General features: G+C 38.0%; 1 protein-coding gene across 1 annotated transcript; it reads right to left on the bottom strand.

Moving 5' to 3' along the window:
- Positions 1 to 1,026: 1,026 nt before the first annotated feature.
- LOC110299492 (binder of sperm protein homolog 2) lies at positions 1,027 to 15,449 on the bottom strand. The gene is made up of 4 exons (XM_021169202.2): positions 15,389 to 15,449; positions 6,280 to 6,312; positions 1,393 to 1,533; positions 1,027 to 1,178 (listed from the first exon to the last, which is right to left on the bottom strand). The coding sequence occupies exons 1-4, from the start codon at positions 15,444 to 15,446 to the stop codon at positions 1,027 to 1,029; spliced, it is 384 nt and encodes a 127-aa protein (XP_021024861.2). The 5' UTR covers positions 15,447 to 15,449.
- Between the last annotated feature and the right edge of the window lie 3,403 nt (positions 15,450 to 18,852).

Genomic DNA, 18,852 nt, shown 5'->3' with positions numbered 1-18,852 from the left:
CCAACTACTTAGATATGTATGCACACAGGAATATGGGGGAAATTTATACATTCACAGGGAAAATTCTACAATCTGTTTTAAATGACAATTGAGCCATAGTAGCAAAGGGGAAAGCAGACTCAGTTATATTTTAAAGACATAAAAATTGTGCATCTGTGTAGATGTGTAGGGAGGAACAAAATGTCACACATTGCATTGTTAGCTGTTATGATGCCCATGGAAGGGAGTTCCAGAGGAGAATATAAACAATGCTCATGTTTACTTTTTCTTGTCATGTGCTGCTTCAATGTTTCAGTGAATATCTATCTCACTTTCATTTTGTAAATCAAAACAATTTTAAAACTGAAAATCAGTGCATACATAATGAAATGCCTATTTAGTATTCCTTGTTATATGACTGGATTGGGAAACACCTAAGAGACACACTTTCAGGCACATCAGGAAAGTTAACTGAGGAGGGAAAACTCAACAACAGCTCCTGGACTGAGGGCACAGACAAAATAATGGACAAAGGAGGAAGCCAACTGAGTACCAGCATATATCTTTTTGTTGTCAGACACAATGTGATCAGCTGCCTCATGCTCTCACCCCTACACCTCCCTCACCATGATAGACTGTGTCCTGCATCCTCACATCCAAATGTGAATGAAACTAATCCTTCCCCTCCTTTGCCAGATTGTTTTCCTGGAGTGTTTTGTCACAACGACAAGAAGATTATATATGATTATAATCATTAGACAGCATGTATAAGCACACCAACATATTATACTTGCCAATGACCCAGTACACTTGTTCTGCTAGTGGCTTAGTTTGAGCTACAAAACCAGAGCTGAATATTTCCTACTAGCACCACATGGCTTGATAAGCTTGTTGTACTCCACAGGAGATACTTCACAGGAAGTATTTGTTGCCCTGTAACTGAGTCATAGCCCAGAGATCTAGATCTCAGGCTCCTTATCAATCAACCTAATGCTTTGCTCCTCTTTCATAGCTCAGCGAGGCACTGATCTACCTTCTCCCATTGTCTTACTTGTTAGGAGAACATTGCTTCCATTTTCCATCTTGGTTGTAATTTTCAGTCAATGAACACCAACTCCGATTCAAAATATAGCCCTCCTTGGTGCACTTCTTAATGAGCTTTTGTTTGAATTGGAAAGGGAAAATACACTTTGGGGGATCTGCATAGAAAGATGGGTAAAGAATGAACTATGAACACTGTTCTCAGATTAATCCCTGCTGAGAAAACAGTCAGTTATTTTTTTCTGCCAGATTGTGTTGAAGTTTTGCAAATTGTGCAGAAATGAAAATATATGAACCTTATTATTTCTAATATCCCAATGTACTCTCCTTTTGGTTCCTGGCATCTGATGTATGCCTTTGTAGGATTCTTACCCTGTGCTGTACAGTACCGCCACCTTCCTTGGAATTGAAAGTCAAGAGAACACCAATCATAGTCACTGCGGATGGAGATACAACTGTAGTGGAATCCATCAGCATAAACAAATGGAAAGACACAGCTATCAGTAGAAATCTCTGGAAAACAGAAAAAAATTAGCATATAAAATAAGATCATGTAGGAGACTGACTTTCAAATTGCTTTGTTTTTGAATTTTTTCTCACTCAGTTAGACTTCAGACTCACTCCTTAGGCCAGGGCTTGCTTGTAGCTCATGTTAATTTTCCTGTCTAGCTTTGTAAGTGCTAAGATTGGAACTTTGAGTTGTCATGCATAACTGGGACTTGACTTTGGAACATCTATTTTGGCAGCAACATAACAATTGTTCTCTCATCATCCTCACATACACCTGAAGCTGATGTCACTTGCTGCCTTTCACACTTGTAATACAAAAATCAGCAAAATTTCCAAGGAAGTCTCATTTTGGCCCAGAGCTGGATTCAGGTTGGAGATGCTGGCTTCCACATAAAAAGTTCTTTAGCAAGGAGGGATCTCATTTATCAGAGTTCACACTCTTTTTCATCTTTCTCATCATCTATGTTGATTAGGTAGATTGGTCTGTGGGCATATCTGTAGGGTATTTTCTTGACTAATGATTGATATAGAAAGGTCTATCTCAATGTGGGTATTGTTATTCCTGGGAGGTTTGACTGTTTTGTACAAGAAATTAAGATGAACAAGTAAGGGAGTGAAAACCAGTTGGCAGCATCCTTCATGTTTTCTTCCTCTGCCCCTGCTTCAGTTCCTGGCCTTGATTTCCTCAATGATGTATTGTGATTACAAAGTGTTAGCCAAATAATCCCTTCTATTCCCAAGTTGAATTTTGTATTTTATCACACCAACCAAACATAAGTAGAATTGAAATTGCTGCCAGGAGTGGGGTGTTGCTTAATATGGACCTCAGTGTGTTATTCCTTGGGAATACTGTGAATCGACTGTGAAGCTTTTTACTGGAAGGAACATTTCCTTAAATATTGCTACTTCTGATCCTGCTTAAGTTCCTTCCAGACTTCCTTCAATGATAGACTGTGATTTATAAGTGTAAGCCAAATCCCCTTCCCCAAGTTGTTTTAGGTCACCAGTATTTATTTATTTATTTATTTATTTATTTATTTATTTATTTATTTATTTATTTACTTATTTATTTATTTATTTATTTAATATCCATATTGCAGCTCCTTCTCCTTTTTCTTCTCCCAGTCCCATCCTCATACCCCTTCCACCATTTCCTCTCCTCTTGACCCCAGAGAATAGGAGATTGCCCATGGGAACCAAACCACTGAATCTGTTTCCATTAGTTACTGGGTAAAGCCCCTCAGATGACAGTTATGCTAGATTCCTGTCTGCAAGCTTAGGGGAGTATCATTAATAGTATCAAGGGTTGGCTTTCTCCTATGGGGTGTATCTCAAGTCGAGCCAGTCATTTGTTGGCCATTTCTTCAATTTCTGTTCTATTTTTATCCTTGAATATCTTGTAGACAGGACACACTTTGTGTCAAAGTATTTGTGATTGGGTTAGTGTCTTCCTCCCTCCACTTGAAGTCCTGACTGGTTACAGGAGGTAGCCTCTTAGAGCTCAAAATTCTCCACTGTTAGGAGTCTCAGCTTGGACTCACAGGAGCTTCTCCCAATCCAGGTCTCTAGTGTATCCTGGAGATGTACCTATACAACAAGTTCCATTCTTTCTCTCACCCCTCTTGAATCCCTACTCTCCTCACACCTGATCTCAATCCATGTTGTACTCCTCACCCCTTCTCATATCAAGTTTTCTCCACCCATTCATTTCCAATGTCTGTTTTATTTCTTCTTATGAGTGAAATTCAAACCTTCTCCCTTGGGCCCTCCTTGTTACTTAGCTTCTTTGGGCCTATGGATTGTAGCATGCTTATCCTGTACTTTATGGTTAGTGTCCACCTATAAGTGAGTTCATACCATATGTGTCCTTCTAGGTCTGTGTTACCTCACTCTGGATATTTTTTAGTACCATCCATTAGCTAGCAAATCTCACGATGTTCTTGTTTTTAAAAGCTAAGTAGTGTTTCATTGTGAAAATGTACCATATTTTCTTTATCTATTCTTTGAGGGACATCTAGGTTGTTTCCAGTTTCTGGCTATTATGAGTAAAGAAGCTGTGAACATAGTTGAGTGAGTGTCCTTGTAGTATGGTAGAGTAAGTATCTTTTGGATATTTGCCCAAGAGTGGTATAACTTGGTCTTGAGGTGGAACTACTTTCAGTTTTCTGAGAAACTGCCAGATTGATTTCCAAAATGACTGTATAAGTTTATATTCCCAACATCTGTAGAAGAGTGGTTCTCTTGCTTCACATACCCCCCAGCCTCTGCTATCCCTTGAGGTTTTGATCTTAGCTATTCTGCTGGATGAAAGATGGATTCTTAGGGCAATTTTGATATATTTCCCTGATGACTAAGGACTTTGAACATTTTTAAATTGCTTCTTGCCATTCAAGACTCCTCTGTTGAGAATTCTGTTTAACTCTGTACCCCATTTTTAAATTAGGTTATTTGTATTTATTTTTTTGGATTCTTTCTATATTTTGGATATTATCTCTGTCAGATCTAGGGTTGGTAAAGATTTTTTCCCATTCTGTAGGGTATAACTTTGTCCTATTGACAATGTTGATTGCCTTACAGAAGCTTTTCAGTTTCACATGGTCTTATTTGTTAGTTGTTGATCTTAGTGACTGAGCTCTTAGTGTTCTGTTCAAGAGAATGTCTTCTGTAATAATGTGTTCAAGGATATTTTTCATTCTATTTTCTACTAGGCTTAGCATATTGAGTTTTACCTTGAGGTATTTGATCCACTTGGACATGTGTTTTGCGCAGGGTGATAAATGTGGATATGTTTTCACTTTTTTATATGCATATATACAGTTAGACCAGTACCATTTGTTGAAGATGTTCTCTTTTTTCCTTTGTATTGTTTGAGTATTTTTGTTAGACATAAAATGTCCATAGGTGTGTGGGTTTATTTGTGGGTCCTCACTTCAATTCCATTGATAAGCCTATTTTTATGCCAGTATCATGAGTTTTTTATTATATTTATTTTTTCTCTGTAGTACAGGTTAGATCAGGGATGGTGATACCTCCAGAGTTCTTTTATTGTACTGAATAATTTTAGCTATCTATGATTTTTTTGTGTTTCCAAATGAGGTTGAGAATTTTTTTCAAGGTCTGTAAAAAGATTGTGTTGGAATTTGATGGAAATTGCATTGAATCTATAGATTGCTTTTGGTAACATGGACATTTTCACTATGTTAGTTTTACTGATTCATGAGCATGGGAAGTCATTTAATCTCATCATATCTTCTTCAATTTCTTTCTTCAGAGGCTTGAAATTCTTGTCACAGAGGTCTTTCACTTTCTTGGTTAGAATTACACCAAAATATCTTATTTTATTTGTAGCTGTTGTGAGGGGCATTTCCCCTTAATTTCTTTCTCAGTAGGTCAGTGTTTTATCAATGTAAGAAGGAACCAAACTGAGGCCACTTTCAATAAAACTCCTATTTTTGAATAGAGGTCAAAAAAGTTTTAAGTTCCTAAGACCTCCCTGGATGAGCAACATCCCAGTTGTCAAGTTGAGACATAAGTCATGAGCATGTTATTCTGCCACAGCTGAGCAAACCAACCGATGGAAAGACAATAAATGTACCACAAAGAAATGTTCTTAGGAAAGTCCTCTATCCTGAATTCTGATTAGTGAAATATGCAATTATAATTTGGCACAGGTGATTATGGCTTTTGAGATTGTAGAGCATTCTGGCTCAGGGTTGTACTTCAGCATCCCAGATAGATCAGTATAAAAATGATAAAAATGAGCTCTTCTTTGCTACAGTGACATGGTGATGTTTGAGTTGTGTTGAATCCAAAAGGACCACATAGCATCACAGCAACAGATAGTAACTACAGCATATATTTTCTTTTTTTTCTGAAAAACAAAACAAAACAAAACACCGTATCTGTTGCTTTGCCAATGTGATCTCCAGAACATCTCTCTATGATCTTACTTCCATCCATGTGCAGCTAGTGTCACTCTCTGTTTTTTCTACTTAAGACAGAAAATATTAGCAAATCTCCAAAAAAGTCTGCGATTTCCTCAGTGGAGGTCTATTAGCAGTGAGAGAGACTTCATTTCCAGAATTCAGACTCTGGAACCTTTTTCATCATGTGCTTTCCTGAATTACCAAGATGTCCAAAACTTCTTTCCAAGTTCCCCACTGCCCTCCACAAATATTCTTTGTCCTGTCAGCAGCAGCAGCAGCAGCAGCAGCAGCAGCAGCAGCAGCAGCATATCTTTGTCTTCTCATAATGTATTGCTCCATGGTGAAGGGTTCACTCTTAACTACTAACCCACCTCCACTGATTATGTACTTATATTTTCTTGATCTTAAAATAAGAAATAATTTCAGATGGCTTATGCTCTGAGCATTAAAATTTTCTGTTTGTAATAGGATAGTTATATTACTTACCTCGATTTAACAACCCATGGTATATATCTATATCCAAATATTATTTTTAACATGTATAAATATATAATTATTATTTGTCAATGACAAAGGAAATAATAAAATGCAGGAACCTACATTGTCTTATCTTGGTCCTAATGGAGAAGGGAGTATTTTTCTTGAGTGACCAGGAGTTGGTCACTAACCTGGATCTTCAATATCTGGTTTGACCACTATGGCCCATTTCAGAAGAATAATGCAAGAAAAAGTTACATGACTAAAAAGTGTCAGAACCTCCTCAAACCTAATGCTTTATAAGGGTTGATAATTGAGATACTGCCCAATAGAGTTGGTTGCTTACCTTGATCTGGAGGATGTAAATGAGAGATCAATTCTGAAAGACAAAATGAATGGGCAAAATGTAAACCACCTCCCAAAAAACTGCATTCCCAGACTAACTATGAAATACATAAAACATTCTGCAATGTCATATGAAGTTGGGGTTGAATATTTATCCTGGAAATGTCACATCAAGATATGAAAACCAGGAAGTCTGTTCCTGGAGCTGACCCTGTGCCACAGCTTTTCACACTCAAGCCCTGCCTTGAGAGTGCTAATCTCTCAGGAGTGCTGACACATCTGGGAGCACAGGTAAGACCATCACTTCTGCTCAAATATCTGGCCTAAGAGGGATCCACCCAGAGCTCTCAGAACACAGGAACTGAGGAACAGCCAGGGACAGGATTCTTCCAGTTTCCATCTGTGCCTACAATTAACCCTGTGCCACAGCTCTCCATATACGGAGCCTACAAGGAGAGAGCAGGTCTCCCAAGAGTGCTGACATACCTGAATACACAGGTAAGACCACCACTTCTGCTCAAATTCCTGGCCAAAGAGGGGCCCTCCCTGAGCCATCAGGACACAGGAACCAAGGAATGGCCAGGGACAGGATCATTCTGGTTTTCTTCTGAGCCCCAGTGCTGGTTCTGTGCCAGATCTCCATTAAAGGGTCCCACCGGAAGAGGGGTGGTCTCACAGGAGTGCTGGCACACCTGTGAGCACAGGTTAAGACTACCACTTCTGCTCAAATTCCTGGCTCAAGATGTATTTTCCCAGAGCCACTAGGATATAGGAACCAAGTAACAGCTCTGGTCAGAACCCTTGCAGTTTCTCTCTGTACCATGGAGCTGACCCTGTGCCACAGCTTTCCATACATAAATTCTTCCAGGTTAAGACTGGTGTCCTAGGAGTGCTGACACAGAGGCATACATGAGGGACACACCACAGTCAGAGTAAACAGAGCCAACAAGAACCAGAGATAACCAGATGGCAAGAGGCAAGGGCAAGAACATAAGCAACAGAAACCAAGGCTATTTGGCATCATCAGAACCTCATTCTCCCACCACAGCAAGTCCTGGATACCACAACACATTGGAAAAGCAAGACCCTGATTTAAAATGACATCTCATGATGATGATAGAGGACTTTAAGAAGGACATAGATAACTCCCTTAAAGAAATACAGGAGAACACACGTAAACAGGTAGAAGCCCTTAAAGAGGAATCACAAAATTCTCTTAAAGAATTACAGGAAAACCCAACAAAACAGGGGAAGGAATTGAACAAAACCATCCAGGATCTAAAGATGGGAATATAAACAATAAAAAAATCAAAGGGAGACAACCCTGTAGATAGAAATCCTAGGAAAGAGATCAGGAGCTGTAGATATAAGCATCACCAGCAGAATATAAGAGATAGAAGAGTGAATCCCAGATGCAGAAAATACCATAGAAAACATTAACACAACCGTTAAAGAAAATGCAAAATGCAAAAGATTCTAAATCAAAGCATCTAGGAAATCAAGGAAATATGAGAAGACCAAAATGAATGATAATAGCTATAGAAGAGAACAATGATTCCCAAATTAAAGGGCCGGTAAATATCTTTAACAATATACAGGAAACTTTTCCTAACCTCAAGACAGAGATGCACATAAACATTCAAGAAGCCTATAGAATTCCAAATAGATTGGACAAGAAAAGTAATTCCTCCCATCACATAATAACCAAAACACCAAATTCATTACACAAAGAATAGTAAAAGCATTAAGGGAAAAATGTCAAGTAACATATAAAGGCAGACCTATCAGAATCACACCAATTTTTTCACCAGAGACTATGAAAGTCAGAAGATACTGGGCAGATGTCATATAGATCCTAAGAGAATACAAATGCCAGCCTAGACTACTAAACCCAGCCAAATTCTCAATTACCATAGATGGAGAAACCAAGATATTCCATGACAAAACCTAATTTACACAATATAATCCAACAAATTCATTACACAAAGGATAATAGATGGAAAACCCCAACACAAGGAGGGAAACTACACCATAGAAAAAGCAAGAAAATAATTGTCTTTTAACAAACCAAAAAGAAGATAGCCACATAAGGATAATTCTACTTCTAATAACAAAAATAATAGGAAGCAACAATCACTTTTTCTTAATAGCTCTTGTAACAATAATGGACTCAATAATAAAAAGACATAGACTAACAGACTGGCTACATAAACAGGACCCAAAATTTTGCTTAATACAGGAAACACACCTCAGTGAAAAAGACAGATATTACCTCAGATTGAAGGTCTGGGAGAAAATTTTCCAAGCAAATGGTTGCAAGAAACAAGTCGGAATAGCCATTCTGATATAGAATAAAATTGACTTTCAACTAAAAGTTATGAACAAGGATAAGGAAGGACACTACATACTCTTCAAAGGAAAAATCTGCTAAACTGAACTCTCAGTTCTGAATATCTATGCCCCAAATGCAAGGGAACCCACATTCATAAAGGAAACTTTACAAAAGCTCAAAGCACATATTGCAACTCACACAATCATAGTGGGAGACTTCAACACCTCACTCTCATCAATGGACAGATCATAGAAACTAAAGAGGCATATTGAAACTAACAGAATTTATGAAACAAATGGATTTAACAAATATCTATAGAACTTTTCACCCTCAAACAAAAGAATATACCTTCTTCTCAGCACCTCATGGTACCTTCTCCAAAACTGACCATATAATTGATCACAGAACAGGTCTCAACAGATACAAGAAGTTTTAAATAATCCCATCCCTACTGTCAGATCCTCACTGACTAAGGCTTGCTTTCAATAACAAGAACAACAAAAATAAAAACCAGAAAGCCAATATACACATGGAAGTTTAACAATGCCCTATTCAATGATAACTTAGTCAAGGAAGAAATACAGAAAAAAAATTAAAGACTTTTTAGAATTTAATGACAATGAAAGCACAACATGCCCAAAATTACGGGACACAATGAATGCAATGCTAAGAAGAAAAACTCATAGCACTGAGTGCCTCCAAAAAGAAACCAGAAAGAGCATACACTAGTTGCTTAATAGCACACCTGAAAGCTCCAGAACAGAAAGAAACAAATGCACTCAGTAGGAGTAGATGGCAGGAAATAATCAAACTCAGGGCTGAAATCAACCAAGTAGGAAGAAAAAAATTATACAAAGAATTAGCAAAACCAGGAGTTGGTTCCTTGAGAAAATCAACATGATAGTTAAATCATTAACCAGATGGTACAGAGACACTATCCAAATTAACAAAATCAGAAATGAAATGGGAGACATAACAACAGAAACTGAGGAAATTAAAAAATCATCAGATCCTACTACAAAAGCCTATATTCAACAAAACTGGAAAATCTCAAAGAAATGGACAATTTTCTAGACAGATACCCAGTACCAAAGTTAAATCAGGATCACATAAACCATCTAAACCATCCCATAACTCCTAAAGCAATAGAAGCAGTCACTAAAAGTCTCCCAGCTCCCCCCCCCCCCAAAAAAAAGCACCCAGGACCAGATGGCTTGTTCCCAATGAAAGAGCTAGAGAAAAGACCCAAGGAGTTGAAGGGGTTTACAGCCCCATAGGAGGAACAACAATGTGAACCAACCAGCATTCCCAGAACTCCCAAGGACTAAACCACCAACCAAAGAGTACACATGGTGGGACTCATGATGCCAGCTCCATATGCAGCAGAGGATGGCCTAGTCAGTCATCAATGGGATGAGAGGCCCTTGGTCTTGTGAAGGCTCTATGCCCCAGTGTAGGGGATTGTCAGGGGCAGGAAGCAGGAGTGGGTGGGTTGGTGAGCATGGGGAGAGGGTTGGCAATAAGAAGATTTGGCTTTTGGTGGGAAACCAGGAAATTGGATAACATTTGAAATGTAAATAAAGAAAATATGAAATATATTAAAGAAGAAAATAATAAAAAAGAAGACCTAATACCAATGCTCTTCAAAATATTCTACAAAATAGAAACAGAAGGAACACTACCTTATTCATTCTATAAAGCCATAGCTACATTGATAAGAAAACCACACAAAGACCCAACAAAGAAACAGAACTTCAGACCAATTTTCCTTATGAATATTGATGCACAAGTACTCAAAAAAACTCAATCCAAGGACACATCAACATGATCATTCACTATGATCAACTTGGCTGCATCCCAGGAATGCAGGGATCATTCAATATAGGAAATCCATCAACATAATCTTTGTTTTTCTTAAACAAAGTCAAAGAAAAAGACAGGATCATTTCATTAGATGTTGACTCAATTCTTCATAGAGTTAGAAAGAACAATTCCCAAATTCATTTGGAATAAAATAAAAAAACAGAATAACAAAAACTATTCTCAACAATCGAAGAATCTCTGGTGGAATCACCATCCCTGACCTCAAGCTGCACAACAGGGCAATAGTGATAAAACCTGCATGGTATTTGTACAGGAACAGGCATGTAGATCAATGGAATAGAATTGAAGACCCAGAAATGAAACCACACACCTGTGGACACTTGATCTTTGACAAAGTAGCTAAAACCATCCAGTGGAGGGGGGAGGGGATAGGGGATTTTCGGAGGGTAAACTAGGAAAGGGGATAATATAAATAAAGAAAATATCTAAGAAAAAAAGAAAAAAAAAAGAAACCTATAGGTACTGCACTTAACTTCAGCTGTAAGGAGTTAATGTTTTGCTCAGTGGGGCTCTTTGGAAAAAAGAAAAAGAAAAAAGACAGCATTTTCAACAAACAGTGTTGGTTCAAGTGGTAGTCAACATGAAGAAGAATGAAAATTGATCCATTCTTATCTTCCTGTACAAAGCTCAAGTCCAAGTGGATCAAGGACCTCCACATAAAACCAGATACACTGAATCTAATAGAAGAGAAAGTGGGGAAGAGTCTGGAACACTTTGACATAGGGGAAAATTTCCCTTGCAGAACACCAATGGCTTATGCTCTAAGATCAAGAATGGACAAATGGGACCTCAAAAATTGCAAAGCTTCTGTAAGACAAAGGACACTGTCAATAGGACAAAATGGCAACCAACAGATTGGGAAAAAATCTTTACCAATTCCACATCTGATAGAGGGCTAATATTCAGTATATACAATGAGCTGAAGAAGTTAGACTCCAGAGAACCAAATAACCCTATTAAAAATGGGGAAGTAGAGCTAAACAAAAGACTTCTGAAATGAGGAAACTGGAATGGCTGAGAAGCACCTAAAGAAATGTTCAACATCCTTAGTCATCAGGGAATTGCAAATCAACATCCCTTAGATTACACCTAACACGGGTCAGAATGGCTAAGATCAAAAACTCAGATGACAGCAGATGCTGTTGAGAATGTGGAGAAAGAGGAACACTCTCCATTGCTGGTGAGACTGCAAGCTGGTACAACAACTCTGGATATCAGTCTGTCTCTTCCTCCCCAAATTGGGCATAGTACCTCCTGAGGCACCAGCTATACCACTCTTGTGCATATACTCAGATGTGCTTCAACATGTAATAAGGACACATGCTCCACTATGCTCCTAGTAGCCATATTTATACTAACTAGAAGCTGTAAACAACCCAGATGTCTCTCAACTGAGGAATGGATATGGAATATATGGTACATTCATACAATGGAATAGTACTGAGCTATTAAAAACAATGACTTCATGAAATTCACAGGAAAATGGGTGGATCTAGAAAATATCATCCTGAGTGATGTAACTCTTTCATAAAAGAACATACATGGTATATGCTCACTGATAAGTGGATATTAGGCAAAGCGCATGGTATACTCAAGATACAACTTTTGGACCACATGAATGTCAAGAGGAAGGAAGACCAAAGAGTGGATGCTTTAGTCCTACTTAGAAGGGTGTACAAAATAATCAAGGGATGTAGAAGATGAGAGGAATTTTTGAGGAAGAGAAGAGGGGGAGGGGAAAAAGAGGGGAACTATCAGTTATGGGAGGAGATGGAGGAAATGTACAGAGGTCAGGAAATTGAACAGAGGTGTGTAGCAATAGGGGATTGGGAATTGTTGACAGCAACCAGAAAGTCACAGATTCCAGGAAAGCAACACCCTCCCAGGAAGCCCTGGGGGTGACATTGGCTGAAATACCCCACATAGGCTAGGGAAAACCTGTTGAGAGAGCATATTCAGATGTTAGGTGTGGCCCCAACGTTGAGGGATGGTGCCACCCATTCATCTCCAAAATTTTAACCCAGAATTACTCCTGCCTAAAGGAAATAGAGGGAAAAGAGTGGAACAGACTGAAGGAAAGGTCATCCAGAGACTTCCCCACCTGGGAATTCATCCCACCTGCAAACACTAAACCCAGACAATATTGCAGATGTCAAGAAGTGCTAGCTGACAGGACACAGCTGTCTCCTGAGAGGCTCTGCCAGATCCTGATCAATACAGATGTGAATGTTTGCAGCCAACCATCAGAATGAGCACAGGGACCCCAATGCAGGCTTTAGGGGAAGGACTGAAGGAGCTGAAGGGGCTTTATCTGGTATCATTGGAAGGGAAGGCCCTTGGTCCTGTGAATGCTTGTGCCCCAGTGTAGAGGAGGTGAGGCAGGAGTGGGTAGGTGGGTGGGGGAACACCCTCATTGAAGTAGGGTTAGGGAGGACTAGGTAGGGGGTTTGCAGATGGGAAACTGGGAAAGGGGATAACATTTGAAAAGTAAATAAATAAAATATCCAATTTAAAGAAAAAGAAAAGCCAGGAATTTCTACCTTCTCATATGAGAGCTCAGTTCCAAATGTCTTTCTTATAGTAGGTCAGAATCATCTACAGTATTAAGTACAATTCAAATTCTACCCACTCATTGTTGTTCACCAGCTTTCAACTGAGAAAATATTGTCTGAGAGACAATGGCATATATCAGGGATTAGCAGAATACTGCAGTGGGATTACTGGTATCATAGCAAATGTTAGCCATATGTAAGGAATCTGGGGCAAGGGGGAAAAGTGAAGTCAAAAATAAGGAGAATTTTCAGATAAATTGGGGTTAGAATCGTCTCAATCAGTCCTTCATAACCAGGCTGATGCCAACTCAAAATTCAACAGACATCTTCTGGAAAATTGTGGTGAACAGAACATTTCTGTATGAGTATGCATATATCCTTTGGGTACAGTTGTGGTTCTGAAATCATTACACTTCCAGTTAAATGGATTAAGCCATTCCATATTCCAAAAACAAAATGTAATTTTTTTCATGTGTGGCAGTATATGTATATATGCTCATATCTATATATTATATTAGTCACCACTGGAGCTAGAATTGTGAAACAGAAGATGATGAATATTTGTTTTTAGGTATCTTTCTCATTTAATGCAGTCCACAATTCAAGTCAAGAAATTGGTGCCATGTACTTTATGGGTGTATCCTTCTGTTTCAATTAATCTAATCAAGAAAACTTTTCACAAGTGTGCCTAGAAACTAATCCAATGTAGATCACTCACCACAGAATCATCTATAATAGGCTTGTCTTCTATGTGACAGTAGATCCTGTCAGGTTGATAGGCATAATTAATCATCACCCAAATTATTATGTGACATGAAATCATAAAGACGTCTCTTGTGGAGAGGAAAGAAATTTACAGAAGAGAACAGAGGGTGACAGGAGGCTAGTGGTAGAAAACCATCAACAAAACCAAAGGATGTATGTAAAATCCATAGTGAGTATTACGTAGAAAATGATAAATTTTATGAGCTTATATTGAGAGTAATAGACATTTGTCATATTATATAACTAACTATATACTTCATAATATTTATACATAAAATAAGTTGTGATATTTAAATGCTTCATTTTTTGTTATTTTTAAATTTTTTATGTCTGTCTGTCTGTCTGTGTTATTTATTTTACACTCCATATTTTATTCTCCCATGCACCCTCCTACTGCTCTACATCCCATACCTCCTCCTTATCTCCCTGTCTCCATGTGGATGTCTCCACCCCAACCCCACCTGATCTCTAAACTCCCTGTGGCCTCCAGACTCCTGAGGGTTAGGTGCATCATCTCTGAATGAACACAGACTGGGCAGTTCTCTGCCGTATGTGTGTTGGTGGCCTCATATCAGCTGATGTACGCTGCCTGTTTGGTAGTCTAGTGTTTGAGAGGTCTTGGGGGTCCAGATTAATTGAGATTGCTGGTCTTTCTACAGGGCTGCTTTTCTCCTCAGCTTATTTCAGCCTTCCCTAATTCAACAACATGGGACAGCTGCTTCTGTCCATTGGTTGGGTGCAACTATCTGCCTCTGACTCAGCTGCTTGTTTGGTCTTTTAGTGGGCAGTCATTCTAGGTCCCTTTTTGTGAGTGCTCCATAGCCCCAGTAATAGTGCCAGGTCTTGGTCTCTCCCCTTGAGCTGGATCTCTCTTTGGGCCTGTCGCTGGAACTTTTTTTTTTTTCCCCTCAGGCTCCTCTCCATTTCCATCCCTGTAATTCTTTATGGCCATTTCTTAAATGCTTCATAATTTAGATCTCATAATATACAAATTCACATTAGAGAAACTATGTAGCTAACAAAAACCATTATTTTGCATGGTAATCATATAACTAATGAAAAAAATTCAGGTAGTCATGCTTTTTTTCTACTGGATGTGAACAGAATAATAACCTCAAAGAACTTACTCAGACTGATACAGCAAGACAATATCTAAGAGAACTTGAGATAGCCATGTGTTTTTGAAACTTACAGAGACTGTCAGTGAACATCAAGCTAAAGGGGCATTAATAAATTATCATAATGCAAAGAATTGCTGAGCCCATACACTATTTTAGACCTTGCTTTGTTGACAACAGACCTTGCAGAAGTTTCTAAATCGATTAATTATTGCCCTCTCTTTCATGAAAACTTTTGTTGCCGTATGAGTACCGAGACCAAGGCTCCTTCATAGGTAAAGTCACCTGTTCAGTGTTCACTCAACAAAGGAGGAAAAGAACACCAGCAGAATCTATGGCTCTCTGCTCTTGATTTGCTTGACTGAAAAGCTATCAGAGAGAGCTGTCTTCAGCTTATATCTATCCTTACTTGCTCTGGACTCTCCTCTTATAACCCTCACCTCCTCTTTTTCACCTCACCTGCATTCAGCTCATACATGTAGACAGCTAGGAACACCCAGATCACAAGATGGCTCATCACTTCCAGTTGCCTGCAGATGGCACACACAGGAGCAAACCTTGCCTCTGACTTTATACTCTCTCTTTCTGCTCCTCCTACTCCATCTGCTTACACACACTTCCTCCACAGTGAGTTTTTTGCCCTAAATTTCATAGTTATTCAACACATTAGAAACATCTACTTTAGAATGTTCTATGGTGTCATAGTGTTGTCTTTTGGGGAGGTTTTGGTTTTGCTAACATGCCAGCCAATCTGAAAACTTTGTTATGTTATGTTTGATCTCTGTCTTTTTCTCTTTAAGACATAAAATAGTTAAGTGATACCTATTTATTCTTTTGAAATCATTGACTTTGTGCAGTTACAGAACTCATTCCATATGCATAGAAAATCAGGAAATAGCAACTCAGAAGACAAAATTTATTTTCTTTTTAAACATTGCCACCCAAGTAACTCTAGAGAGATGATTTTACATTTGGGAACCTAATTTGGGAGAGAAATGGCTGCTGTTTTTGATTATGATTTTCCATCATAGCATGATCTCAAATCAGAACTATCACAATCCGATAAACATACATTTCTCAGAATGGAAGGGCCTTTCCCATAGCTCTTATTTATAGAATGATATTTGTGGCTGGGAGTTATGACATCCTTGAAATATCCTTTTCCTGCTTTGTTGAAAAATATTCTTCTAGTCCTCTTTACTATGGTCATAACTTTCCCCAAAGACAAGCAGATATGATCCTGAATATTCATGAAGTTATGGAAATTATGATAAACATATACATAATGAGTGAGGCATGCTCCAAAGATTTGCCTCATGTTACATGCTAAGGGACATTTTGATCTGAGACTAGAACATCTCACCCTGTGTAAAAACTGTAACGAGCATCAGAAAGAACGTATTATCCCTTTTTTGCTCAACTGTAGAGTTATTATGTCCTGGGGCTCTGGTCACTTGTACTGAAGGTAATATTTTCTGATTTTCTCAGAACCAGGACTGGTATTTTACTGATAGTATTACGTAGAGTGAAGTGATCTTAAAAAGTAAATTTTACCCAAGTGGCAGAGCTTACAAGGTGGCAGAGCTGAAATTAAATCCCAAAGAATCTATATTAATACTACATTTTAAGGTCGACGACAATTACCAGTGATTCTGATACACAAAGACCATATAAAGGGTTGAGTTTTATATGCAACACACAAAAATGAATAGATATAGCAATATATTTGCATTTTACTCTTTATTTAAAAAGATGTGTCAATAAGTTGTTTAAAATATATTCATTCACATTAATTTCATACATATGAATGTCCAAATCACAGACCTACCAAGTGGTAATAAGTGTGGATTGTTCTAAAACTCCATCTGTGCAGAGGACACTTAATATCTGTGTTTCATAGTCATAAACAGTAACAATAGCATGTTCCTGACCTCGTTGAGTATATTTTTCTCACACACATAGAAGACATGAATGTTAGAGAGAGACTGGCTGAGAATATAAGAGATTATAGAAAAACACCCAAAGTAAAATAATAGAAAGTTATTTTTCCTGTGTGAAGGAAAAATCCTGTGTCTGTCTTATTTTTTTTGTTTCTTTTTTAAAATTAGATATTTTCTTCATTTACATTTCAAATACCATCCCCAAAGACTCTTATAATTTCCCCTTGCCCTGCTCCCCAACCCACCCATTACTGCTTCCTGGCCCTGGCATTCCCGTGTACTGGGGCATATGATCTTCACAAGACCAAGGACCTCTCCTCCCATTCATGGCCGACTAGGCCATCCTCTGCTACATATGCAACTAGAGACACAGCTCTGGGGGGGGGGAGGGGTACTGGCCAGTTCATATGGTTGTTCCTCCTATTATCTTAATTTTTTTTTTATTCCTTGGAAGATAACAGTCAGAGGTCAAGATCTATTCAAATGATCTCATAATGCCCACATTCCTGTTATTGCTTATATTCTTTAAAAATCACTTCATTCAAAAAAAAATTCCATATTTTCATATTCACTTTTTTTTTTTTTTTGGTTTTTCAAGACAGGGTTTCTCTGTATAGCCTGGGCTGTCCTGGAATGAACTCACTTTGTAGACCAGGCTGGCCTCGAACTCAGAAATCTGCCTGACTCTGCCTCCCGAGTGCTGGGATTAAAGGCGCGTGCCACCACACACGGCTTCACTAGTTTTTTGAGACTAGGTTTTGTGGAGGTCAGGCTATCTCATCAAGTAGCTGAGGACAGCCTAGAATTCTTGATTCTCCTAATTCTACCTCTTAACAGTGCCAATACAAGCATGTACCACGTTCATATCTCTTATTTTTAAAAAATAAATAAGTGTTGTAGATTGACTTACAGTAATTTTACATTCTTATTAAATTTTGTGGCATTTCAGTGTTTATAGTACATGAATTTATCAGGTTTTGTATTGGCAAATCTTTCCTCTCAGACATGTATGGAAACATTTGAAAGAATATTAAGGACTATGGCTATTTGAAGTTGAGCTAAATGTATTTTTGTGTTATGAGGTGTCATGAGCCTATGCTGGCCAGGGGCAGAATATGGTGTAAATGAGAAATGTCACCTATAGAATCTTGTTTTGGAAAAGTTAGTCCACAATTGATGGCCCTTTTGAGGAGGCTATGTAATCTTTAGAGAGTGTAGTCTTGCTGGAGAAAACATATCACTGGGGACAGGATTTTAAGTTTTATAGTATGACTCCACTTCTTATTCCTTGTTTCTGCTTCCTGTCTGTAGATTCAAAGTGATCTCTGTGCATTCTTACTTTCACACTGGGCTCATGCTCCTCCTGATGCTATGCCTTCTTCTCATGTTGGATTTTATTCTTTTCCAAATTATAAGTTACAATAAACTTCTTTTTCCTCTAGTGTACTTTTTTAAAAGAGTGTTGTTATTTTATTTTATAGGAAAGGGGATAGCATTTGAAATGTAAATGAATAAAATAATAAAAAAAAGACAAAAAAAGATGTTAAACTTGAAATTCATCATTTACAGAGTTCTTAGAGAAGGAACATGCTTCATTGTTTTTTCTTGCAGTCCGTGACAACAAAAATTTAACGTATAGTCAACTATTTTGTTTTTATGTATTTTAAAGCACCTGGAAAGAATAATACTTGCCATTTGTTTGATTTTTTAAATTATTTCTAGTGTACTTTTAGTCATAGTATTTTATCATAGTATCAGAAATGAACTAATATCATACATGGTAGTATAACTTATTCCTTGTCAAATCACTCCCAACACTCAGCTTCCATTGACTCCAGATAATGTTACAGTAACACACTAGCCTCTTTTACTAGATTATGAAACTTCCTTCTAGATGAAACTTATTTTAATTCTTAAGCTGCATTACAATATATATCCCAAGGGAGAGTAAATGGAGAGATAAGAATAATGGATGCTTGTGGG

Source organism: Mus caroli, unplaced genomic scaffold (assembly GCF_978045245.1).
Source record: "Mus caroli unplaced genomic scaffold, Mus_caroli_1 scaffold_8, whole genome shotgun sequence".
In the NCBI taxonomy this organism is placed as follows: domain Eukaryota; kingdom Metazoa; phylum Chordata; class Mammalia; order Rodentia; family Muridae; genus Mus; species Mus caroli.
The sequence above is the reverse complement of the archived record's forward strand: the minus strand, read 5'-3'. Positions and strand labels throughout refer to the sequence as shown.